The sequence below is a fragment of the Bos taurus genome, chromosome 3 (genome assembly GCF_002263795.3).
Source record: "Bos taurus isolate L1 Dominette 01449 registration number 42190680 breed Hereford chromosome 3, ARS-UCD2.0, whole genome shotgun sequence".
Lineage (NCBI taxonomy): Eukaryota > Metazoa > Chordata > Mammalia > Artiodactyla > Bovidae > Bos > Bos taurus.
This window is the reverse complement of record NC_037330.1, coordinates 112,182,089-112,209,349: the sequence shown is the minus strand read 5'-3', so window position 1 is coordinate 112,209,349 and position 27,261 is coordinate 112,182,089. Positions and strand designations below refer to the sequence as shown.

The 27,261-nt window shown below is 47.0% G+C and overlaps 1 protein-coding gene across 1 annotated transcript in view; it reads right to left on the bottom strand.

The window, feature by feature from the left end:
* The window catches only part of CSMD2 (CUB and Sushi multiple domains 2), a 689,877-nt gene that overhangs the window by 84,455 nt on the left and 578,161 nt on the right, over positions 1-27,261 (bottom strand). Inside the window, exons 39-44 of the mRNA XM_015467054.3 lie at positions 26,907-26,976; positions 24,663-24,779; positions 21,596-21,805; positions 15,803-15,991; positions 11,143-11,320; positions 9,971-10,116 (exon numbers count right to left, since the gene is read on the bottom strand). Of these exons, the coding sequence (XP_015322540.1) occupies positions 9,971-10,116; positions 11,143-11,320; positions 15,803-15,991; positions 21,596-21,805; positions 24,663-24,779; positions 26,907-26,976 (910 nt within the window). The remainder of the gene's footprint in view (positions 1-9,970; positions 10,117-11,142; positions 11,321-15,802; positions 15,992-21,595; positions 21,806-24,662; positions 24,780-26,906; positions 26,977-27,261) is intronic.

Genomic DNA, 27,261 nt, shown 5'->3' with positions numbered 1-27,261 from the left:
CTCTTCTGTCCCCGGGATTTATACTGCACCATAAACATTAAAGGCACAGAGGAAACTTTTCAGCTCGAGATTGAAACCCTATGCAGAAATACGGACTAAATATGAAAGATAGGGCAAGAAAGTGCTGGGGACAGTGCTAGGTGGTGGGGTACCCTTCACGGTGAACATCACTCTAGGATGACGTCACTTAGAGCCCGAGGCACGTGAAACACGAGTTCCAGATGCTCACGGGGCCTTCTGACATTCAATTCACCAATGCAGAAGTAAGCAGACAGTCCTTGCCTCACAGAACTTAGAGCCAGCAGAGGAAACAGTCACCAATTTTTGGTGGTCCCAGTGCAGGGGACACGGGTTCGATCCCTGGTCTGGGAAGATTCCACGTGCTTCGGAGCAACTGCTGCTGCTGCTGCTAAGTCACTTCAGTCGTGTCTGACTCTGTGCGACCCCACAGACGGCAGCCCACCAGGCTCCCCCGTCCCTGGGATTCTCCAGGCAAGAACACTGGAGTGGGTTGCCATTTCCTTCTTCAATGCATGAAAGTGAAACGTGAAAGTGAAGTCGCTCAGTCGTCCCTGACTCTTAGTGACCCCATAGACTGCAGCCCACCAGGCTCCTCCGTCCATGGGATTTTCCAGGCAAGAGTACTGGAGTGGGGTGCCGTTGCCTTCTCCGTGACAACTAGTTAGGCAATATTAATGGACTATTTGCATATTTATTTTTAACTCTCTGTTCATGTCCTTTGCTTCTATTTTTCCTACAAATTTGAAAAACTCTATGTATATTCAGGTTGGTCTTTGCCTATTAACATATTTCCCAATTTATCATTTGCTCCTGATTTGTTTATGGCACTCTTCTGGTGTGTACAAGCATTCAATTTTTATTTAGCCAGTTCTCAATGTTTTCCTTTGTAGAATTTTTAAAAAATTGATACCTTACATTCTCAGCCTCATGCTTACCTTTAAAACATACCTTCTAAAACTTTCTAAGACACATTTCACTTTCCCAGAAAAAAAAAAATCGTTCAAAGAAATCTCTGCCTAAGCACAGCCTGGGTATTTTATAGTTTGTGGTTATAGTTTGATAGACGATCAATTTCCCATTACATTTTAAAAATTAATTTTTTAAAATTAAAAATTTCTGCTCAATGCAGAAAGCTGGTGGAATACTTAAAAACAATAATTCTCCAAGTCCCACTACCTGGGTATAACTATTGCTAGCATTTTAGTGTATGACTTTGGATCTCTTACAGAAAACTCTTCTCTCCCCACAAACACACTCTGGATCAGCCGTGTTATGACTACAGAACTCAAGGGCAGGGGTGCATTCAAAACTTCTCTGTTTCCTTTTGTCTGCATCCCCTTGTTCCCCTGGGGAGTGAAGCACTGAACAGCTTAGTCTCCAGTACATGTTAACATGCTAATAGGTGGGCAGAGCCCTCAGCTCCAGCAGTAGACACTATGGGTCATTCACTGCACATTGAATTCTTTCCCATTGACTCTCTTGCTACATTCCTCCTTGGGCTGAATTGGCCTTACCTCTGATACTTCCTGGGGTTTCCCAGGTGGCTCAGTGGTAAAGAATCAGCTTGCCAGTGCAGGAGACCCAAGAGACTTGGGTTTGATCCCTGGGTTGGGAAGACCCTGTGGAGTAGGAAGTGGCAACCCACTCCAGTATTCTTGCCTGGAAAATTCCGTGGACAGAGGAGCCTGCTGGACTACATACAGTCCAGGGGGTCACAAAGAGCTGGACACGACTGAGCAACTGAGCATGCACACTGAAGCTTTTAAAGCCAAATTAGCTTAGGGAGAAACGTAGTTCATATGGTTCAGTTCAGTTTACCTGATGACTCTGGGCTCTGCACTTGGATTTGGGGTCCAAGCCCAGCTGATACTAAAATGCCTTCCCTTGCCATTGTTCCTTGTATATATCTCTTTCTCAAGAAACTCACAAAGATGCGGTGGCTATGATCCATGTTAGGGATCCGTAATCATTGCATCCTTTGGCTATATCATCATCTGAAAGTGTTAGGAAAGTGTCAGTTGCTCAGTTGTGTCTGATTCTTTGCAACCCCATGAACTAGTCCGCCAGGCTCTTCTGTCCATGGCATTCTCCAGGCAAGAATACTGGAGTGGGTTGCCATTCCCTTCTCCAGGGGATCTTCCTGACCCAGGAATCGAAACGCAGGTCTCCTGCATTGCAGGCAGATTCTTTACCACCCGAGCCACCAGGGAAGCCCACCATCATCTGAGCCTTCCCCCCGCCCCAAAAATCGTATGCTTTTTAAAAATTAAACAATAGAAAGTAAACATTTCCCTTAATCAGTGATTGTATTCCACATGAATGACTTTTAATGGCTGTATTTTCCTCCATTTGCATGTATGTGTCAATCTGTACACCCAATCTCCTATTATTTCACATTTGGATTGTTTCTAATTTACCTGTTACAAATAGCACTTCAAGGAATATCTTTATACACAAATTTTTGCACAATTCTCAGAACTAGGATTGGTGGGTCCTAGATAATTGTTAATTAGGAACCCTGGGTGTAAGTAACACAAATCAGCTGAGGGTAGAAGAAGCTTCTCAAGAGAAAAGTGAACCCAAGGGTGGCTTTGTACCCAGACTTCATAAAGGCAGAGGACAAGCAACTGTAGGGCCACCAGGAATCCAGGAAACTTTCCTATGTGTCTGTCTCAGTGGTTCTTCTGTACGTAGGACTTCTCTATTTCTCAGTCTCTATGGACGATAGAAGACAGGCAATCCACTGCACTTGGATTTATACCTTCCCTCTTCAGGAGACAAGTCCAGGAAGAAAGAGAATCTCTCAGGTTCAATCTCGAGTTTCCGAGAGAGAGCATCTGATTTATCTCTGCTGGAATCAGGGCAGGTGCCCATCTTTAGTTTCAGTTCCTGTTCCTGGGGTTGGGGACGCATGTGGAGGGGAGTCATGATGTACAAATACAGCCGACAGATGCCCACGTGAGTGGGGAAGTTAAGGAGAGCATTATGAGCTGTGTAGATACCTGAAAATGTCTTGACTCTGGCTAATCACATTGTGTTCATCTTTTGGTATGTATTCTCAGACTTCTCACCACTAAGTGGGCCACTCTCTGCAACCTTCACAATAGGATTATCATTTTTAAAGGATCATTACAGATTATTCTTTACTATGAAAGAATCCATTTTCTCTATTGAATGCTTTTGCTTTGAATCCTTTTCTTTGATTGTTATTGTTGTGGTTATAAAATACATCACCACCCAGCTTTTATTTTAAAGCTGTCACATTGTCTTAGTTTATTCCTGGTACAGAAAACCCTATTATAAAGTCTAGTTATAGTATATTTAGCCTAATATAAGAGTCTTTGTGTTTTTAATAGGGAGTTGGGCTTTAATAAATTTGTATTTGTCATAATAGTTGAACTTGTTTTACTTGTGCTTATTCTGTGTTTTCTATAGCTTTGTTTCTACACAGCTGCCTTTGTTTTCTTCTTTTTATCTGTGAATTATGCTTTGCTTCATTTTTTTTCTTTTAGCAATTTGGAAGTACTGTAGTTGAGTTTTAATTTATTGATGGCTAAAATATATACTTGGAATCCTTCTTTTTCTAATTATAAAATCAATAATTGAATAATATCTATTGATTTCTCTACCATGGAAGATGAAGACATTTAATTGTTCCTCTCTCTTCTAAAAATATCTGGGCATTTGTTAATATGAAATGATTACTTTTAAACTTCTAAGAATGAATTGTATTTGGATTGTTTTGAATCTATACTTTCAATTATTATTAGAGCTAAATCTGTGATTAGTCAATTCATCCCATTTTATCTTTTCTTTTATACAGTTTCTCTATAGAGTTATTTATAGTTATCTCTATATTGAGTTATTTGTTCATCCTTTGCTGGGTAGCTACTTCCTCGAGTTAACAATTCAAACTGAGACTTTGGTTGACACTCATTTTAAGCTCTTCGATATCTCATTTTAAGTTCTTGGATATCTGCAAATGACTATCTCTTACTGCATATGTGAAGCTCCCAACAATTTTTTTTTTCTTGAACAAGTCTAAAAATCCCTCCTTCATTTTCTGGAATCGAAAATTTCTGGAATTTTCACGTAATCTGAGAATTGTTGATTTTGGCTTCTTGTAGTTCGTTTTCTCAGCCTGGGTTCCAGTAGCTTTCTTCTGCCCTTCACCCTTATAAATTGGAAAACTTGCCAGGCTGGTTTTGATTTCTCCTGGTATACAGTGAACTCTTTATCCTATATGCACAGATTTCCCCTTAATCTCAGAAGAGTTTTATTTTATTATTTCTATTCTATCCATCAGGTTCTTCTCCTCAGAAATACTTCTTATCAGTATGTTGGTTCTTTGGCCACTGGGTCTCTTTATTTACCATCTTCTCCTTTATCATTTTCAAGTCCTTGTCCCTTTTTCTCTTCATAAGGAGCTTTTCCAGTTTGGCCTCCACATCTCTGAATTGTTTTTCTATAGCGTCAATTCTGCTCTTTGCTGGTTCATATGCCAATTTAAAGTGTGCAATTGCGTTTCTTTAAAACTTTTGTTTTTTATAGCTGGCTCCCCTCATAAATAAAACTTTTAATTTGTAACCATCACAAAGGTGTAGGAGAAGTTGGAATTATAGTAACAAAACTTTCTCCACGAACCAATTGAAAGTTGAGTTACCAACATGATATCCCACAACCACAGAATATTTCAGCGTGTAGTTCCTATAAATAAGCACATTCTCCCACACAGTCACAGTACAAGCACCAAAGGAGGAAATTAACACTGATACATTGCCATCTAATCCTTACATTCCATTCAATTTCTACCACTTGTCTCAATAAAGTCCTTAATAGCTGACACATCCAGTTCAGAAACATGCATTGCATTTTGTTGTCATATTTCTTAGTCTCCTTTAGACCGTAACAGTTCTAAAGTCTTGCTTTGACCTTCCTTGACTTTTACACGTTTGAAAATGACACACCAGCTACCTTCTAGTATGTAACCTGTATCACATTACCCTCAGTTTAGGTCGGATTCCTCATGATTAGATTCAGGTCGTGCATCTTTACAAGGAAGCGATGCCGGGTTCTTCTCATTGTCTCCTAACAGGTGGGGTATGATTTCCCCTTCTATTAATCTTTCAGCCAGATGACTCTTATTTGGAGTCCACATTACCTAGACTATTATGCTAGAAGTAGATGTTTTCTACAATTTGCTTCTATTTCCCAGCTGTGTGTTTCTAAGGGTATTTTTCTCTGCAATTCAAATCCTATTTTGTCACTTTTGAAACTACTGTAGCATATTGTCATAAGTCTCCTTAAGGTACTTTTCTTCTTTTTGGTTCTTCTATGAAAAGAAATTTATGTAGGGCTAAGGTTTGCCTATAAAAAGGCAAACATTATTTCCCCTACTCCATTCCCAATTTCTACTCTTTGCAAGTCTGGCTCCTTCCTTTTCTTTAGTTCTTGTCGCAAATACCACCTCTTAAGACATGCTTCCCTCAATTATTCTATATAAAGTAGATCCTCTATGCTTTTGTTTGCTATCTTATCTGTTTCTTTCATAGCATGTATTACAAATCACAAAGATTTTGTCTAAACGTGTTTGTTCCCTCTCTTCTTGGGGAAAGAAAACTATATGGGGAACAGACATTTCAGAGAGCAGGAAGCATGCACAGTCAGCGATGATAAGAAAGAACGCTTACCCTCGTCATCAACAGAAAAGTGAAATGCTATTCACCAGGTAGGCAAAAATTTAAAGTCCAGTAAAACCCAGTGTCTGCAAGAATGTAGTGCTATAGCAGCTCTATCTCCATGACGAGGAAGAGTGGGAGCTGTTAAAACTACTTTGTGAGATTGATTTGGCCTTAGCTAGTAAAACTGAGTCGGAGAAGGCAATGGCATCCCACTCCAGTACTCTTGCCTGGAAAATCCCATGGACTGAGGAGCCTGGTAGGCTGCAGTCCATGGGATCACTAAGAGTCGGACACGACTGAGCGACTTCACTTTCACTTTTCACTTTCATGCATTGGAGAAGGAAATGGCAACCCACTCCAGTGTTCTTGCCTGGAGAATCCCAGGGACGGGGGAGCCTGGTGGGCTGCCGTCTATGGGGTCGCACAGAGTCGGACACGACTGAAGCGACTTAGCAGCAGCAGCAGCAGTAAAACTGAGTATGTGAATACTTACAACCTCTCAATTCCACACGGGCATGTACCCCAGAGAAATTCTTGTTCATGAGAAGGAATGTGCAACAATGCTCATATTGTTTGAAATAAAGTAATTTAAATGCCTATTAAGAGTAGACTAGATAAACCACTATTTTCACACAATGAGATACTAGACAGCATTGAAAAGTTAAACTAATCTAGTCACATGCATCAGCATGAATTTCTAAAGCTTAATTTTGAATGAAAAAAGCAGGTCACAGAAGAACACTTACTGAACCGTTCTAATTACATAACAGAAAAACCATGCTAAATGAAACAATATGTATTTTTGGAGACATACACCTATGGAGTAAAATCATAATGAAAAGCAATGAAAGATTAGCAGAAAATTTAGCAAAATTCATAACCCTGATTAACTCTGGGGGGTTGGGCAGGGGGCATATTGGAGGTGGTGCACGGGGCTTCAAGAGCACTGGTGGTCTTTTTTGCAGGCTCAGCTCTGGGTGTTCATCTTATTTTTCTTCTTTAAATACACACATGTATGTTACACACTTTTTACAAATTGCTAATATTCTACAATTTATCAAAAACCCAATGAGTGGGTGGAAGGTGACTTCTTGTTCACTCGGCCTCTTACAAACAGTATCTCCCACCCGAACCTGCTGGCCTGCGTTGATCCTCTCACCCAGGCCCTTGCCTGCTCCTCTGGCCCGTGAGGCCTTGGTCTGAGCTGGCACTGGAGGGTCTCATGTCTCATCTGAGGGCATCAGGGGCACAGTGGCCAGGACACACAGAGGAGCAAGAGATGTCCTGGGCAGACTTACTCAGGAGAACTTGGGAACAAGGACAGCCCAGGGCAGTGCTGGGCCTCCTTCACCTATGCCTGGACCAGGTAGGGTTAAGACACAAGAGCAGGGATAAGAAACCTGGCTTTAGGAGGAGGTGACTTCATACAGATCCTTTTACTCTCCAAATACAATAATAATGATGATCATGACAATGAGGATGATGATTATTAAAACTGCCACTTGTGGAGTAACTTTGCTTTAGTTACACAAATTTTATTTCTTAATTGAATTTTTTGAGATCATTGTAGATTCACATGCAATTGTAAGAAATAATACAGAGAGATCTCATGTATTGTTTACCCAGTGATTCCTAATAGAAAACATCTCGCAAAACTATGGTATAATATCACAGCTGGGGTACTGACCCTGATACCATCGAGATGCAGAACATTTCCATCACTGTAAGGGTACCTCATGCCGCTCTTTTATAGTAAACACATCTACTTCCTTCCCATCCCTAACCCCTCCTTAGCCATGGCAACGATGAATCTGTCCTCTTTTTCTATAATTTTTCAAATTTCAAAAGTGTTGTCCAAAATTATATATGGCTCAAGAATCATAGAATGATGTTGCTGTTCAGTTGCCAAGTTGTGCTGCGACCCCATGGACTGCAGCACGCCAGGCTTCTCGGTCCTTCACCATCTCCTAGAGTTTGCCCAAGTCCATGTCCATTGAACTGTTGGTGCCATCCAACTATCTCATCCTCTGTTGCCCTCTTCTCCTTCTGCCTTCAATCTTTCCTAGCATCAGGGTCTTTTCCAATGAGTCAACTATTTGCACCAGAGATCAAATTGTCAACAGTGAATGAAATTTAACAATAAAAAGGCACAAAGTCCTATTACATGTAACCATCTCATGAGATGGTTAGATAGCATCACTGACTCAATGGACATGAATTCGTGTAAATTCCAAGAGATAATGAAGGATAGGGAAGCCTGGCATGCTACAGTCCATGGGGTCATAGAATTGGACACAACTTAGTGACTAAACAACAATTATTACATGCAATACCTTGGATTAATCTCCAGGATTATATTGAGTGAAGAAAAGTCTATCCCCAAACATTACACATTATTGAGTATCTTTAATACTTTCTGCCTAGAGCTAAGCATTCCCCTGCATGAGTTCATTTAACTCTGTGAGATTAGGCACTGATATAATTGCCATCTTGTGGGTAATGAAGTTGAGGCTCAGAAAAGTCAAATGACAGCCTCATGGTCATGCAGCTAATATATGGCATAGGTTTGAACCCAAGTCTACGATGCTGGAGTCCACACTCTATCAGTCTGTGGGCCAGTCCTATAGAGTCAAAATAACAGAGCCTTCAAAACTAGGGTCCTGGGGCTTCCCTGGTGGTCTCGTGGTTAAGAATCCACCTGTCAATGTAGGGGACATGGGTTCAATCTGTGGTCTGGGAAGATCCCACATGCCGAGGAGCAACTGTTCATCACAACTACTGAGTCAGCAATGAAGACTAAGACAAAAACAAAACAAAAACAAAAACCTTAGGTTCTGTTCATCGGGTGAGAGGTGTGCCCAACCAGAGGGGTGTGGGTATGAAGGCAGAGCGAGGGCAGGGTCTCATCACCATGTCACGCTCACCTGGGCCAGCACTCCTGGGAACGGTGACTGGAGCCGCCCGTGCTCTCAACAGTGTTGTTTCAGTCTCTTTCTGCCTCAGTATCACTGCCTCTCCCGAGGACTTGGGGCTGAATGCATTCAAATTTCGATAAATACATGTGTGAGGTGTTAGCACCACGTGGTCTCACCCCAACAGCCAGCGCAGAGCTGCAAGGGCTGGGTTCTCCTCCCAGTTCTAGCCGTGTGGTTCTGGGCAAGCCCTCCTGCCTTCCTTGGCCCTCATTTCCTCATTTATAAAGTGGGGGTAATAATAGCTGCCTTACTAACTCACAGGATCCTTAGAGGTCATGAACTCCAAGCCCTTTGTGCTGCAGGTGAAGAAACTGAGCTAGGGAGAGACCTACACAGGTCAGACACTTGGCCTGAGGTGGAGCCAGGAATAGAGTCAAGCCTTCCTGATTTCAGTTCATATAGATGTAACGTTCTGCAAATCATAAACATGGGTGCTTATTTCTTGGCTGGGCACAAGCCCATGGAGAACTTTCTATAAGTTTTCTTAAGCTGTGTCCACTGTAATAAAAATGAGGAAATACCTGGGACCATAATCTTGGACTTTTATGAGAAAATAGGTTGTTGGTAAGGACAGACACATCTTGCATTGTTCATGCTCCTGTTCTTGAATTTTCCCCAAGTTCCTTTGTGCACAGTACTTCCTGTGGGGTCAACAGAGGCTCTAGATACCTTTGGAGTGGGACCATTCTCTAGAATGTGCTGAGGGATGAGGTGGGGCACAGGTAAATGGATAAAACAACCAGGGAGCTGATATGTGAAAGATGAATAAGAAGACTCACCCTGCTGCCTCTGAACTTGAACTTGGCACCAAGGATCAGCCTTGTGGGCTTCTCCACCCTACCAGTGTGGCAGTGAAGGAAAACTCACATTTATGGAGCCCTGTGCTGGGAGCTCTCACATCGCTACAGCTGAATTCTCATAACCCTGAGGACACTGAAGGCTTTCCTGGTGGCTCAGACGGTAAAGAATCTGCCTGCAATGCAGGAGACCTGGATTCAGTCCCTGGGTTGGGAAGATTTCCCTGGGAGAAGGGAATGGCTACCCACTCCAGTATTCTTGCCTGGAGAATACCATGGACAGAGGAGCCTGGCGGGCTACAGTCTATGAAGTAGCAAAGAGTCAGAAACAACTGAGCGACTAACACTTTGTTTCTTCTGAGGACACTGAGATGGAGAAGCTATGTCACTCGTCCCCAAACCCCAAATTGGCAAATGCAGGAGCCAGGAGGCAAGCCCAGCCTGGACTGAAAAGTCTGGCCCTCTCGTCCTTCCTGGACCAGGCTTTCATACTGACCAGAGAAAGCTATGGCGAAGATCCCGCCCATGGCTGACTCGTGGTGGAACTGGAGCAGCACCTGGTTGGATGAGCTGTACATTGTCTTCTTGGCAAAGCTCCGGCTGAAGGCTCCAAGCTGTGGGGCTGTCTTCTGTGGCCCATCCCTGCAAGAGGAAAGAAGATCCTGCATGTCATGCGTCACCATGCCTGCCTGTTCTAACTGGTGCATCAGTGGCCTTCAGTGAGCAAAGAGACACACCCATGTTGCCTTCCTGGGCCCAAGGATTTCTTCCCTGGAATTTTATCTAGTCCCTTCCATCTGATCTCAGCCATTGTCTGGAAACTCAGTGAGAAATCCATTCAGGGCAGTCAGGTGACAGTTATCCAGCTCTGGGAATTTTGAGAACAGAATGCTACTATCTCCTGCTGATTCCCAGAAGCTCTAAACAAAGGAATTTTAAAAAGATATCTTTGTTCAGAGATTCAGAGGTTTGGAAAAAACTGTCGAGGAAACTGTACTAATCAACTAGTAATTCACATTCTCATTTTAAAATTAACACAAGAAACTCTAACTGTATAACTCAGAGCTGAGCCGTCCAACTTGGTAACCACTAGGCTACACGTGACTATTTACATTTAAATTATTTAGAATTTAATCAATTTAAAAAATCAGCTCCTCAGTCACTCTAGTCACATTCGAGTGCTCGAGGGCCACATGTAGAGAGGGGCTATGATATTGGACCGCACAGATACGGAACGTTTCCATCACTGCAGACAGTTCTGTGGTCAGCATTAGCTCAGCATGAGATGCCAGTGGGACTTCATAAAATTCCACTGCACAGCTCTTCCCTTAGTCTGGGTAGCTTATCCAGTAAATGCAGAATTTTGGTTTGGACTCTGGAAACACTGAGAAAAGTCTGCTCATGGATCCAGATTCCCACACCCATTGGTATTTTGACTGACCGCCAGCAGAATGCCAGGTGGGGAACACACTGCCCTGCTAGTCCTTTCCCATCGAGGAGTCAAAAGGGCTGGTGGAAGCTGAGTTCTTAGGCCACTATGCTTGAGACCCAGGAGGCTGACAGCCATTAAAACTATCCAGCCCTTGGTTTTCTGGACTAACAAATGGGTGACCCAGCTGAGAGCCCAGCTCAAGCCCCTTTCCCTGCCGACACGGCAGCTGGCCCTACCAGACGGTGATGAAGTCTCCAGAGGGCTCTGTCTGCAGCAGGCTGAGGTTGAGGCGGACGCCATGACCAATGGGGACGGTGATCAGCCAGATGCAGTCCTGGGAGCTGGAGTAGGGACTGGGGAAGCCCGGGGAGTACACAGTGCCATTGAAGGAGGTGATGTTGCTGCCGCAGGGGACTGCCAGGGAGAGGACACAAACACAGGAGTGCTCAGATCACCTCCCCCGTGAGAATTCAGGTCATTTCCCAAAGCACGAACCGTCCTGCTCCAGGAGGCTGGGTGGGATGGGAAGACAAGGCCGGGCTGAGGATGGCTGGGCCTTGCTTTTCCTGCTGTTCCCAACATGTCACATCCCGAGAGGCCCCCGATCTTCAGCACAGGTGCCTCTGTGGGCCTGTCTCAGCCTCAAACCCTCTTTTCTCTTTCTCATTAAAGAGACCTGTCCAGGAGGAAGAACACACCAAAGCTACCACCTCTCCTTTCCTAGGAATGCTATAGTCAGGGCTTCACTATATTTACTGGGAAGGGGTAGAAAATTATGATGGTATCTTTTTATCTTATTATTCTAGGATTCCGAAGAAGGCAATGGCATCCAACTCCAGTACTCTTGCCTGGAAAATCCCATGGACGGAGGAGCCTGGTAGGCTGCAGTCCATGGGGTCACGAAGAGTCAGACACGACTGAGCGACTTCACTTTCACTTTTCACTCTCATGCATTGGAGAAGGAAATGGCAACCCACTCCAGTGTTCTTGCCTAGAGAATCCCAGGGATGGAGGAGCTTGATGGGCTGCCATCTATGGGGTCTCACAGAGTCGGACACGACTGAACTGACTTAGCAGTAACAGTATTCTAAGATTCTTGGATTGGTACTTCGACCTTGACTTAAGAGTTGTGGATTCTTGGGACTTTCCTGGTGGTCCAGTGGTTAAAAATCTGCCTTCCAATGCAGGGAACACGAGTTCGATCCCTGGTGGGGGAATTAAGATCCCACATGCCACGGGGCAACTAAGCCCGCATGCCTGTATCTACTGAAGTCTGTGGTCTAGAGCCTGCGCTCCACAACAGGAGAAGCCACCCAATTAGAAGGGTGAACACACAACTAGAGACTCGTCCCTGCTCACCACAGCTAGAGAAAGCCTGTGCACAGCAACAGAGACCCAGCACAGTCAAAATAAATAACTATTAAAAAAGCAATTGCAGATTTTTATAGTGAGGCTAAGGTTGGATTTGAATCATGGCTCAACCATTAACTTGACTAGATAGCTTCAGATTAGTAGGGTAGTCTCTCTATCTTCACCTATAAAACAGGACTAAGACCCCCTCCTCCTAGGATAGTGGTTGATCATCAGATGAACTCATGCATATAAGATGCTCAGCCAGTGTGAGCTCACAGAGAGGGCATCTGCTACACAGACATGCCCCTCTCCCCATCTTCCTATCTCCCCACAGCAACACCCACTCTTACACTCAGTCTGATCTAGGCTTTAGGCTGGGCTTCCCTGGTGTCTCAGATGGTAAAGACTCTGCCTGCAATGTGGGAGACCTGGGCTCGATCCCTGGGTTGGGAAGATCCCCTGGAGGAGGGCATGGCAACCCATTCCAGTACTCTTGCCTGGAGAATCCCCAGGGACAGAGGAGCCTGGTGGGCTGAAGTCCACAGGGTTGCAAAGAGTTGGACAGGACTGAGTGACTAAGCACACACACAAGCACTTAAAGAGTCCTGGAATTCTCCATGCTATTTGGACTTGGTCACTATGGAGGAAAATGAGAGATTCTGGGCAAAATCCCCCTGGTCCAGAACAATGAGCGTATTGGCTGGTATGGGTCATCAGTCAGACTCGTGGATGGGGGCAGACTGACCTGAGAAGAAAGCATCCCAACACCTCCAAGCAAAGGCCAGGGCTCTGGGCTCCGGCGAATGTGAGCACATCCTGAAAGTGGTGCGCATGGGCACGCCATCCCTCCTCCATGGACCAAACCACCACTCGCTGCCAGATGCAGCCAGGGGGAGCAAAGGACAGCAAGGATGCCACGGCGTGTGATTCTGATCTGTGGCATCACAATCTCCCGGGACACGGTTGAGTGTACCAGTGTCTCCCGCCTAGGGTGGAGCGTGCTGTCAACATGGAGTGTCCAGGGAACATTTGCGGGGGAGCCCCTTATCTGGTCCTGGGGAGGGGGAGGAAGTCCTGGCAGAATTCACTTTTAGACTCAGACCTGAGGGAGGACAAGGGCTATACAGGTAAGGCAGGAGAGAAGAGCAACGTTCTACGAGGAGGGACCAGCATGCGCTCAGAACCAGGGGCAAGAGGGGCAAAAATGGAAAGCATTTCAGCTGAGCTGGAGCGAACTGTGAGAGTGGAGAACACGGGGAGGTCAGCGGGGTCCAGGTCCTGAGGCATAGTGTGCGCTAGCTCCAGGGGGCTGGACAGTTACCCCAAGGGAGGTGGAAACAGCTTGCTAGCTTCTCAGCAGAGCCGTGTCTAGAGTACAGTAAGTCCCCTACATATGGATGAGTTCCATTCAGAGAGGGCATTTGTAAGTCCAATTTGTTCGTAAGTCCAACAAAGTTAGCCTAGGTACCCAACTAACACAATCGGCTATATTGCACTGCTCTGACTGCACTGTTCTGTAATAGATTTATAATACTTTTCACACATAATACACTAATGCATTAAAAACAAACAAATACAAAAAATAAAGAAAACAAGATACTAGAGTATCTTGAAAAGTAAAAGAGTACAGTACAACAGCTGGCATACAGGGGCTGGTGTTGAGTGAACAGGCAAGAAGAATTACTGACGGGAGGAAGGAAGGGAGGAGGTGGGAGACGGTGGAGCTGAACAAGTGTCGGCCATAGGAGACGGAGGGCAAGCTGCAACGTCACTCATGCTGGCTGGTGATGGCACAGGTTCTGGTTCCTTGCTGGAACTAGATGTACTTTTGCATCTTTGAAAGTTTGCCACTGTACATGAATGGTTTCAAAGGCTCACCACCCTCCCCACACTGTGAAAAGTGGACTGAGGAACACAAGACTGAAGGCTGGGAGCCGGTGACAGGCCTCATCTAAGTGACCTGGATTAGGGTGGAAGCAATGCATACAGACAGGTGGATGTATTTGAAGGGCAATTAGGATGTAGAATTAGCAAGACTCAGTGACTAGACAGGATAGGCGAGAGGCAGGCTGCCCAAACTGAGTAACAAGTAACCAGGGGACGAGAGGGGCCTTTCACTCTAGTGAGGATTTCAACGTAATGGCAGAAAGAGGACGGCTTCCATTTTAAACACATTAGGATTTAGGTGCTTCTGGATAAGTGAAGATATTTAGTGAGGAGTTGGATGTACAGGTGAAGAATTGGCAAAGAGATAAAGGTTGCAGACACAGAGAGCATTTGGAGATGTGAGGGAAAGAAGCGAAGAGAGTGTGGGAAATAACTTCAAAGAACAAAAACACTTAAGGGACAAAAAGATGACCAAAAAGTTGGCACAGGCAGAAAGGTAATTGGAAATGCAAGAGAAAATGATGTCCTCATCTAAGCTAAGGGAAGCACTGTCTTAGGAGGAAGAAGGGTTCATGGCTAAAGATGTCTGATGGGGGAAACACTGCTCTTCCATCTCCTGTGACACCATAAAAAGGAGCAAAAAGGAAACAAAAGTCCACAACGAAGCTTGTCATAGAGAGGGTGGCCAGCCAACAATTCCAGAATGGTAGACTGATTATGCATGGGTATGATTTTGAAAATTTGAAAATCTAACTGGGAATTTAATAGTTTTAGAGATTACGACCTTATAGTCTAACACCAGAATAGATCAGTTGTGCAAGCAAGGTGTCTTTATCTATGGAGAGTTAATACTTTTCCAACTTGTGGATTTTGAACCAGTTACCGTGCTGGGCACTTTACACATGCCATCTTGGAATCCTCTCAGTTCTTACGAAGAGAAGCCCCATCATACCAAGGAAGAAACTGGAGGTCAGAGAGGTGAAGCAGTTCAGAGATAAAGCCTAGGGTGATCTGATTCCAGAGCTGGGGCACTTTCTCCTGAATCATACTGTCCTCCTGCTAAACCTTGCCCTTTCAAGACAAATTCCAGCTTCTCCTCAAGAAAAAGGAAGGGAAAATTGAACGGAGATGTGTAGACATGGATAGGGACAGCATGAGCTCCTGGTCCTCCTCCACCCTGATTCTGGTTAATGAAGGCCCAGGGAAGTATCCCCTGTAGCTCTCTGATATCCTCAACTCAGATCTCTCTAGGTTCATGTAGGAGAAGGGGAATAAGTTGGGGGGTATGAAGAGAGGAACAAAACTTTTCTAGAAAGATGCTTTCTTCTCTTCTCCCTTTAGGAAAGCACCATGATTGACTCTCTACCTCTCAGCATATCAGTGTCTTTGCTTCTGACTGGGACATCTGGCCCATGAGGTTGGCTGTTCCCAAGGGCTAAGAATGTATTCCTTTGGCTTTGACCTGTGTCTCCTCCAGGTCCTCCCTAGTGTTGGCCCAGAGCTCTGCGCCCAGTCTGGATAGGCTCAGTCCAGTCCATATGAAAACATGATGGACAATGTTTGCTAGGATCTCCTAGCATGGGTGATCCCACGGAGCAGGCACATGCGTGAACCCTGTCCTGAAAAAGAATCACCAGGACTAACTGAGGAACATACCTTCACACCTGGGCAGGGGGTGGTCCCAGTTCCGGTTGGTGCCATGTTGACATGTGAGGACAGGGTGGCCCATCAGTTGATACCCTGGGAGGCATTCGAAGGTCACTGACTGTCCAACATTGTAGCCAGCTCCCCGAACAATGCCGTTGGCAAAGGGCTCTGGGTCTGGACATTCTTGAAGTTCATACGCTGGGAAAGAATAAGAGAGAAGGTTTTTTTTTTACCCTCTCTGGGCATTTTCTCCTCACCCAGGTGTGCCAGGGAACTGGCAGGTGGCGCTAGTGATAAAGAATCTGCCTGCCAGTGCAGGAGACAGAAGAGACGGGAGTTCTTATTCCTGAGTTGGGAAGATGTCCTGGAATAGGAATGGCAACCAACTCCAGTATTCTTGCCTGGAATATTCCATGGACAGAGGAGCCTGGAAGGATACCGTCCACAGGGTTGCAAAGAGTCAGATACCACTGAGCACATGTACACACAGGGAGGTAGCAGAGAGCTGGAGAACCAAGGCATGGACTCAGATGGGCTTTTGTCATTTTCTAGCTATTGGCTCTGGCCAAGTGATTTCAGTTCCCTATGCCTTTGTTTACTTACTTAGAAAACAGTTATTGTGAGACTCTGATAGGATGATACACGCACACAGCCCTTTGCACGGTCCTGGCACGTGGCAAGAATGCAGTAAACATGCTGTCTGTTATTGCTGCTTTCCTGGGAAAGGGCGGCCCACGGAAGACAAGGTTAGATGGAACCATTATTCTTTGAGCACCTCGTTGGGGCTCAGCATTGACTTCGGCTCTTTTCTGTTGCTTATTTCATTCAATCCCAATAACCACCAAGATCACAAACACAGGAAGCAGTCAGGTGAGCACTTGAGTGGGGTCCTTCTGACTCTGAGCAATTAGAACCTCTCAAGAAGGAAGAAACAAGGGAGTAAGCCCAGTGTGGCAAGGAGAGAAACTTTTCCGAGGGAACAGCTGGGTTAGAAGGAACGTGTGGGGACACCCTGGGTGGTCCAGTGGTTAAGAGTCTGCCTTCCAATGCAGGGCGTGTGGATTCAATCCCTGGTCAGGCAGTTGGGATCCTACATGCCTCGTGGCCAAAAACAAACAAAAAGCAAACAAACAAACAAATAAAAAAAACGCAGGACAGAAGCAATGTTATGACACATTCAACAAGAGACTTTAAAAATGGTCCACATCAAAAATAAAAAACTTAATAAAATAATAGGAATGTGTGATTTTCGTACACGGGAGTCCCTCCAAAGAACAAGAAAGTTGCTTCCCTGAGAATGGGTGTGCCTGCCTTGAAAGGAGAAGCCTTAATGGGAGCAGCTGAGCCAACAGGGAGAAGTCACTGAGGGATTTGCTGAGCACACGTCAGAGAGCCAGAGCCCTCAATTATTAATAATCGGATCCACAGGACAGTAATTAGACCCACTCAGCAGGAAATCAGCAGAGGGAGCGTTCCTACAGTGGAAATTCTCAGGGGGAGTGGTTGAGATCAGTGAATGCTCGATGCAAGTCGGTGCCTCATCACACGCAATAACAGTGCAAAGAACGGTGATCACGAAGCACTCCCTCCGTGTGATGTGTTTCCTCTCAGTGTCACACACGGAGGTCTCTGTGGGCAGAACTGGGCAGATTTCACTGGGAAATCATCAAGGCAGGACTTCCCTGGGGGTCCAGTGGTTGAGAATCCTCCTGCCAATGCAGGTGACATGGGTTTGATCCCTGGTCCAGGAAGAACGCACATCCTGGGGAGGCAACTCAACCTGTGCACCGCAGCCACTGAGCCTGCACACCACAACTACTCAACCTCCGTGCCCTCAAGCCCGTGCTCTGCAACAGAGAAGCCACTGCAATGAGAAGCCCACACACTGAAATGAAGAGTAGCCCCCACTCGATGCAACTAGAGAAAGCCCACACAAAGCAACAAAGACTCATTGCAACCAAAAATAAACAAATAAAAATTTAAAAAATAAGCAAATTTTTTTTTTAAAGAAGAAATCATCAAGGTAGTTGGGTGCGTTGAAAAATCGAGCAGTCCTAGAGAGACTGGGTGGGCTGGGCAGCCAAAGGGGCATGGCTCTGTCAGCAGCAACGGGTTTGGGCGATTTAGCAAATGAAGTCTTAGTAGAGACTTCTACTAAGGCACCCTACTCCAGTACTCTTGCCTGGAAAATCCCATGGACGGATGAACCTGGTGGGCTGAAGTCCATGGGGTCGCTAAGAGTCGGATGACTGAGCGACTTCACTTTCACACATTGGAGAAGGAAATGGCAACCCACTCCAGTGTTCTTGCCTGGAGAATCTCAGGGGCGGGGAAGCCTGGTGGGCTGCCATCTACAGGGTCTCATAGAGTTGGACACGACTGAAGTGACTTAGCAGCAGCAGCAGCAGCAGTCTTAGTAGAAGTGAGGAGCCTGTAGGGAGGTGACTGAAGGATGAGTGGGGCCTTTAACGAGAAGTCTCAGTGGGAAGAGAGGGACCCAACAATGTGGGCGAGCCTGAAGACTGAGGGCTGGTGAGAAGTCACGAGCAGCCTGGAGGAGAGTGGCTGGGTCCCTCTCACAGGAATCGTTTCCAGGGGAAGGAGCTGGCTTTTCACAAAGAGACATTGAAGTGACAGCTCCGGGACCGCTTTCACAGGGAGAGGAGTCTCAGAGTTTGTTCCACCAGAGGAAGCTTCAGAGGGAGAGGTTGGGCCTTGAGGGAAGACAGGACCCCTGAAGAGTGGAGTCATTAACTTCCCCAGGAAAGGGTTCCACGCAGAGAGGAGCAGTGGACGCTACAATGGGAGCAGATGCAGTTTCAAACAAAGAGACATATTTAAAAAATCAGTAATGATGAGGCCTAACATTTTGGAACAAGGTCATTTTGCTATGTTCTTAGAAACACAATCTCCTGAGAAATTTTAACAGAATACAGTAAGCCTATCAGGCTAGGAGACCTGGCAGGAGTAGCTTATGCTGCTACTAAAAACATTACGAGGATATTTACCTGAAGAAGGGAAAAGAAAACTCCAGGTTAGGAAGTTCAGAGTGTCTAACAGGAGGGATTTTGAGGAAAAGTAAGGAGTTATATTTCTTCCAGAGAAAGTCTGGGGACCACAAAGAGCTGGGACTGCTGGATACAAATGGCCTGAGTGGTGATGTAGGTCTTTTCATAAAAGAAAAACCTAGGGCGAGGGGTCGGGTGAAATTCCACGGGGCCAAGAACATGGGCCTAGGGGGCAGGGAGAATTATCTGGGCCTGACACACGGCAGGGGCCTCAGTGGAAGCAGCTGGGCCGCCGGCACTGGAGATAACCTAGTCCGGAGGATGGGCCATCATGGAGAAGCCATAGTGGAAGTTTCAGAGGTCACGTCTGAGGTGGGGACGGCCACCCTGACACCAAGGGTGGCTTCACAAGCCCTGTCTGGACTGTGGCAGCGGGCAGGCGCTGAGGAAGCAGCCAGGCCTGTGACCCAAGGGGAACATCTGGGCAAGTCCTGGTGGGGGAGCTGGCCCACCACAGAGTGGGCATTGCTGGGGCTCTCATACACTTGGGGCAACTCAGGTCAAGGTGTTGGTCCTCTGAAGGTGAGCTTGGGACCCCTCCTTCCTGTTTCCACCCTTCACTCCCGCCTCAGGTTCCTCAGAGAATCCGGCCTCTGAACACGTGGAGCCTCAGTGTGAGTGACGTTAACGCAGAGTGCTGGCTCATGTCTGGAAGCCTCAGGGAGGAGCCCGTGAGCCTCAGGTGAAGCTTCTCAGAGGAGAAGGCTTGGTGAGTCTGGGAGGGGCTGAGATCAGGGCTCCATGGGGGCTCCAGAGTGCTGGCTCATGTCTGGAAGCCTCAGGGAGGAGCTTGTGAACCTCAGGTGAAGTTCCTCAGAGAAGGCTTGGTGAGCCTGGGAGGGGCTGAGGTCAGGGCTCCCAACTACTACTTCTACAAGGAAGTGGGGCGTCCAAGGAGTCTGCAGGACTCAGAGGGGGCAGCTCTGACAAGGACAAAGTGGGCTTAACACACAGGAACGCAGGGAGCATGTCTACTCTCACCACCTGAGCTGGACAGGGCTGTGCCTGTCACAGGGGTGAAGCCAGTGCATGGGAAGGCCCCAGAGCACTGTCCCCACCACAACGTCATCAGACCCTGCATTCATCCCAGACGAGGAGCTCAGGGACAGCCCTTGGGCCCAACTGTGTTCGCCTCAAATTCATGTAGAAGTTCTAACCCCCTGCCCTTCCCCGCCTCCTCAGAACGTGATATTTGGAGACAGGATCTTCACCTACCTTTACCTAAATTAAAATGAGGTCTTTAGTTAGGTAGTCTTAGTCGTGTCTGACTCTTTGAGACCCCGTGGACTACTCTGCCAGGCTCCTCTGTCCATGAATTCTCCAGGAAAGAATACTGGAGTGGGTAGCCATTCCCTTCTCCAGGGCATCTTCCCAAACCCAGGGATGGAACCCAGGTCTTCTGCTTTGCAGGCAGAGTCTTTACCGTCTCCACATTTCCCGTTTTGACAAGAACACCAGTGATATTGGATTAGGGCCCACCCTAATGACCTCAGACCGACAGGCAGAACGCCACGTGAAGATGAAGCCAGAGGTGGGGGTGATCGATCCACAAGCCAAGAAACGCCGATGGTCAGCAAACTGCCAGAAGCTGGGGGAAAGCAGGGAACATGTTCCTCCTTGCAGCCCTTGGAAGGAGCCAGCCCTGCCCACCCCCAATCTCAGGGCTTCCAGGCTCCAAGACTGTGAGAGAGCAACTCTGCTCTTCAAGCCAGCAGTCTGCGGTATACTGACAGAGCAGACCTAGGGCACCAATACACGCAAAGCCTGAGAGGTGTGTGTCTGTCCTAGAGAGGCACCCGACCTCGCATCTGGGCCTGAGTCTCTCCTGGGATAGACTGTGGCCTTGGGATGTATGGTGACCACTGGACAGGCCTCACTGCCCACCGAGGCTGTGTACCCTTCTTAGGCACAGGCTCGCCCAGGTAAGGCTGACCGTTGCCAGGAGCCCATCCACAGCCCTCTGGGTGCGCAGCTGCATTACCGCCAATGAAGTGGCATTTACTAGGAAAGAGGCTGGGGCTTCTCCCTGCTCCTCCCTTGGTGTGAAGGGCCCAGCTCCTTCTCCTGAGGTGTCCCAGGAGGGAGATGTCGGGCTGCCCCAGGGCCCTGGGTACAGCTGCCCAGGTGGGCACAGCTACACAGGCACAGGAGAAGTCTGAGCTGGGGCGGATGGGGCTCGATCCAGGAGGAGTGGGCCAATCACGGGACTCCAGCTGAGGACGGGGGAGCTGCGGGGAGTCCAGCCTCACACAGGGCAGCCCTCAGCGGGAGGAAAGGGTCCTGCTCCTGTCTCCGTGTGAAGGCTCAGCGGGTGCTCCAGGACTGTTACCAGAATCGTTACTGGAAACCTCCACCGCATCACAGGACGAGCTTTGCAGGGCGTAACTGACACACAGGGCAGGCCCCCAGGGAAGAAGTGAGCCTTTGGAGGCCCCGGGGCAGGGGGTAGGGGGTGGCTGGATGTTTGATGGGGGAACTGATGGGTCACTTGCTCAGAGGAAGCTGCTGACTGTTGGGTCAGGAGCCGAGACGGCGCTTTGTGCTGCTGCCCTGGGAAGCTCTTGTCCAGGGGGTTTGATAGCCTCTGCGGGGCCAGAGAGACATGTCACAGCGGTCAGGCCTGCCTTCCACTCCTTGGCCTTTGCTGGGTCCCCTCCTCCCCTACGTGGGAGGCTGGGAAGATAGGTGATGGTGGGTTAAGAGGCAGGGATGGATGGACCCTTCCTGTCCTCACCCTGATACTCCAGCTTGAATCCTGGCCGGTTCTGGGAGTGGTCGCTGTGGAAATAGACGGTGGTCTCGTGTGACGTGGAGAGCAGGGCGCTGGGAAGCTCACTCCCGCTGAATCTGCCCATCATGCGGCTGGTTTCGTAGGGGCCGTTCCGGATTTCTATGAAGTCGTGGTTGGGCTCGGTGGAGAAGTTCAGGAACTGGATGTGAGCTCCTGGGAGCAAAACAAAGGCAGACAGTGCCCAAGCAATAGAGTCTTGCTTCTGACGTGCTGACTCCTGAGAGCATCCCCTGCCAGAGCCCATGTGTCCCCACCACGGACTACCCACCCAGTTAGGGGTCCCAGAACACACATGGGGAGTCAATGGTCAGCCCAGTCTCTTATCTTCAGGCAGGACTGAACTTAAAAGTGTATTATTCATTCAAAATGAAAGGCATCAGTCTTATCAGAGCTCCATCCCCACTCTATTTTATTTCATGGAAAATGAAGTTCAGGGTCAACACCTGACTTAATTTGGGATTCATATGTCTTGTATCAGTATAAGGGCAGCTTTGATAAAATAATGTTTTAACTGAAAAATACCACCACTTAAACATAACCACACTCGATCAAAAGACATGACCTTCAATACTAGTATTTTCTAGAACATTTACAATAATTCAGAAATTAGAAGACTACAACATCCCATTGGTTCTATTAAGATGCCAAGTGAAGTTTATACTTTGGGGTCTTATTAGATTAATCAAGATCTAACAACGCAACAGGTTAAATGGATTTCATTAGGATCTTAACTTACATATAAATACATTCTTTGAAGAATAAGTGTGGGACTATTGACATCAATTGATTGATAAGATTTCTCAAAATTAGATTACTATTAAAAACGATATTGAAAAAACATATTTCTGAGCATAGGAAAATGTCTGCAACGTTAACTGTAAAAATCTGACTGCAAAGTAGTGTGCAGCATACAATTCAAACTTTTGTATTAAAAAACTAGAAGACTATTCACTGACTCACTAACAACATTTATTGAGCATTTGCCATGCACCGGGGCTGTGCTAGGTGAGCATTACACAGGGAGGAACAAGGTCTTTTCAGGGCCCTTGTCTTCATGATGGTGAGGTCTAAGCTGTGAGTGATGATTTCTGCATGGTGGGACTACAGATACATTGGACTTTTTATAATTTTCTCATTTATACCCTCTAATTTGCTTAGAATAAGCACATGGGAGTGAACTTTTGGCATCTGATTACTTAAATAAAGACTTGACATATACTGTTGAAGACCCTTCATATCTCCTGCCCTCTCCCACTGCTCTTCTCTCTACAGAGGGAGTCACTCTCTTGAATTCAGAAGATATCCTTCCAGGTCATGTGTTTAGATTCCTAAACGTATATCTGATTTGTTTTAAACATCTGCATTTATTATTGTATTATATATATAGTTTTGCAAGCTTAGATTCAGCATGTGTTTTTCAAGGTCTTACCTTGTCAATGCAAAGATACAGTTCATTGATTTTTAACTACTATATTAATTAATTCCATTTAATGAATTACCCAACCACACTATTCACTCTTCTATTAACATGTAGATATTTTCCAAATTACAGATGACTTTACACGGAGCACCTCTGTACGTATCCGCGGAAGCTTCACTTTGCAGTCTACCTCCCCTGCGTCATCCCCACACACGGGCTGCTGGTCCATTGAACGGGCTCTTTAAGCATGGGCTTCCCCTGTGGCTCAGCTGGATGCCAAATTTCTGAATTGCACTGCCTGACTGCCGCCATCTAGTGGCAGAAGTTTGTAAATGCGGTGGTTTTTAAACAGAGCAGGGGGCATTAGGGACTGTTTGGAATCCAAAGTAACTTGAAAGCAAGGGATCTGGTCTTCTATGGCTGGTCCCTACAGGAGGCTGACTGCCTGGAGGACTTAAAGATAGAGGTCTCTGGTGGCCGAACATCAGGCCTTACAGAGAAAGTGAAGCGCCTCCCACTTACACTTCTGTTTCCCTTTGGTTGTGGCCCTCCCTCCATCCTTCTATTATCTGAGGTTCTTCTGGTTCATGTCTGGATGCAGAGGTAGAGGGTCTCCCCGCTCCTCTTCCCTCAATATCTCAAAATCTGGAGTTCCCAAGGCTGCCAAAGTTATCATCACTTTGCAGCCTGATCATACCCCTCCAGTTTCCTTCAGAAGATGGTACTTAATATAACTCTTATCTTCTGAGGGTCATAACTTCTCCCCTCAGGGAAGATTTAGAGACATCCAAGTAGGTCGCTTTCTCTTGAAAGCCTCTTCTCCATCAGAAGACCCACTTTAGGATGAATAATAAAGGACAAAAGAGGTGGTCTTGACTTCTGAGGTCACAGACTGGGGGATCACAGGTCTGTGCAGGAGTGATCCCCTTGGGACATTTCATTCCTAGGCGCAGAGCAATGACTTGGATGACCTATGTGTACAGCCTATAATTTCTGCGTCAACACAAATCCTTTGTCTCTTCAACAGAAACATTAGGGGTTAAATTATATTCCCAGTGCACAACATATGAACCTTCAGTAATTAAATTTTGTACCCAGATCAGTGTCCTCTACACCTCACCAACCCTGATGTCTACACACACACACGACATTTCCCAACCTCTAAGGCCAGCTAGAATGTGAGTATAAAGAATGCAAACTCAATTTCACATTGACCTTGGCTCAATTTAATTAGGATGAGAAATTGGATATTGGAGTTAAAAGCCCAGGTTGAAGTCTAGTCTCAGTAAAATAGATTGTCTTTTTCTTTTTTCAACCATCCCTGAGCAATTTTTCATTCCACATTCCTGGATTTTAGCTCACTGCTCTAATGATAAAAATAATAATGGTAATCCCTAAAGTTTTTTCCCTACTTTATGTTCCCAAAGCACGTTCATTTCTACCATTCCTAATTGATCCTCTGGACTGCACAGGAGCTCAACAGCTGAGGAAGCAGAGAGGCAGAGAGCTGAACTGACTCGGCCAAGGTTATGCTGAGTGATGGCAGCAGACAGTTGCTTTAAGCCCAGAGGCCTGGGCGTGAAGACTTACCAAAGCCCACAGGCAGTGCTATTTTCCAGGAGCAGTCCATGTTGCTGGGGTAGTTGCCTGGGAAGCCGGGGCTCAGGATCACCCCCTCCATGTCTTCCACTGTTCCCCCACACTGCGCTGTGACCGTGAGACCAGACTGGGGGTTAGCACAGCAACGAGGCAAGAACAAGGTCATGCAGCATTTGGACTTTCCTAAGTTAATTTCCCTTTGACAATCCAAAGGGACCTTTAATTCATCTCCCTAAAAAACTGCACACAAGAGAAAACGGAGGATGTACATCCAGGAAGGGAAGAAGTATACCCTATGTCTGCCCTGCAGTCCACAAACCCAAGTTATAGATGCCTGACCTTGAGCATGCCCTTCAAAGGTCAGTTTCCTTAGTGAGGTCATGTAGCAAAAATGGTGTGCCCCAAGAGAAGTGTGACTGTCTCCTACACGATTCCCCAAATCTCCCTCTTTTCATTGTCCAATCAGCTCTTCCAGGACTGGAAAACAGGAGGAAGGAAGGGGACAGACAGTGACATGTTAAGTTCCTGCTCTGTGCCAGCGCCAGCCCAGGCTCTTATTCCATGGGGCTGGGCGGTCAGCAGAGGAGCCCCACCATGAGCCCATCCTCAGAATGCTGACACGCACCCTGAGCCAAAGTGACTATGAGCCAACCACAGGGGCTGGGGCATCTGAATCTCCAACTGAAATGACTTCAGAGTCAGAGTTGCCTGAAGTTGCAGGGCTGGGGCACAGATGCAGCCTGGCCAGTTCATGTGGATTCTTTTTTTTTGGCTCAGACGGTAAAGCGTTTTCCTGCAATTCGGGAGACCAGGGTTCAATCCCTGCATCAGGAAGATCCCCTGGAGAAGGAAATGGCAACCCGCTCCAGTACTCTTGCCTGGAAAATTCCATGGACAGAGGAGCCTCATAGTCTACAGTCCATGGGGTTACAAAGAGTCGGACATGACTGAGCAACTTCACTTTTCACTTTATTAGGAAAGGCTGTGTGTGCAGAAAGGGGTTAGCCCATCACGGAAGGCCAGAAGAAGGAGCCGAGGGGAGGAGTATGTGCCGTGTCTATGTAGACCCCTTCTCGGGAGAGGGTGACTGAAGCATACAGATCTGAAGGGAACAGTGCTTGCATGCAAAGCAGGGGCTCCAGCACTGATTCCCCCCACCCCACCCCCGGTCACAGTCCCAGTGCCCCCACTTCCTGGGTGACTGGGGCCAGCTCTAAGTTCCCCCAGCCCAAACCTCCAGCCCTGGGTCCCTGCCCTTCCACAGCACTTGTGCCACAGGGTGGTTATAAGGTTACAACAGACAGGACTTCACTTCACTTGGGACAGGGCCTGGCATGCACAGTACACCCTCAGCCCAGGGCGGCTGCGGGGCTCTCAGTGGTTCCCTGGGCAAGGCCTTCATCATACAGGATGAGGAAAACGGGGGACTGGTCCCATTGCTGACTGCTCTGCATACGAAGAGGCCCTGAACCCTGGAGAGAGCACAGAAGGGCAGGGCCATGTGCTCCAAGGACATGCCCTTGGCTCACCTTGCTTCCCACTCCAAGTTCAGCCTTGCACTTGCCAGTTGGCAGGGCATCAGGGAATCCTAGTTCCTCGCTCTGCCACTTTCTTTTGAATCCTAAAAACCTTAGTTTTCCTCTTTGCAAAACTGAGGGTGATGACCCCTGCCCTGAAGAGCTTCAGCAAGGAGACATATAACTCAGGGCCTGGCACGTGGCAGACCCTTGATAAACAGATGTTCCCCTTGCCCCAACCTGACTAGATGCTTCTGAGCATGGAGACTCTGTATTTCCTTGTACCCAGTGATCTCTTCATCACTACTCAGCACAGAAACCAAACCAAACCAAGTCCTCCTTCCACAGGGCACGCTCAGCCTTTCTCCATCAGTGTATTCCATCTGTCTGTCCTATGAAAAGTCACAGCGGGAAGCCCCAAAATGCCCAGAGGTTCCATATGGGGTTTGGGGTTATATGGAATCAGAATGGTCATCATCAGATTTTGGAATGGGCAAGCCACTGCTGTATTTCATTTGGTGGACAAAGGTTTCCAAAAGTCGTGAAAAGCCTGAGGTTAAAGCTTACAAAAAACCTCAGTCTAAAGATCCCACCTTTGAGCAGACCTGCAATACCAGCCTTCCTTTGGATTTGAACTTGATCCCAGTGAGATGTCCCTGAACTCAAAGCCCTGGTAGAAATGGATTTGAGTGGACTGGAGAAGTAGGTGTTCTCTTACCAATACAGAGAGGCGGAGGGTAGTTCCAGCGCCGCACGGTCCCGGGCATGCAGGAGATGTGGGCGTGGCCCTAGGGGAATCAGGAACAGGGTGGGCTGGCTGCCCGCACGGGCACAACTGCATGTACAACCTGGAGCAGGGGCTTGTTCTTAGGCTTTGGGTTAAGGAGCAAGATACATGGATCCACCGGGGGTTGGGGCGAGAGGTAGAGGGAGAGAGCTGGGGAAGGACACTTATTAACAGCCATTACTAAAGAAATCTCATTACTAAAGGTTCCTCATGAGACTCCTTTAATTACTAGATTCTTTCATCGCCTTCAAAGAGGAATTAAGTTTTCCTAGAGTCTAATCAAACC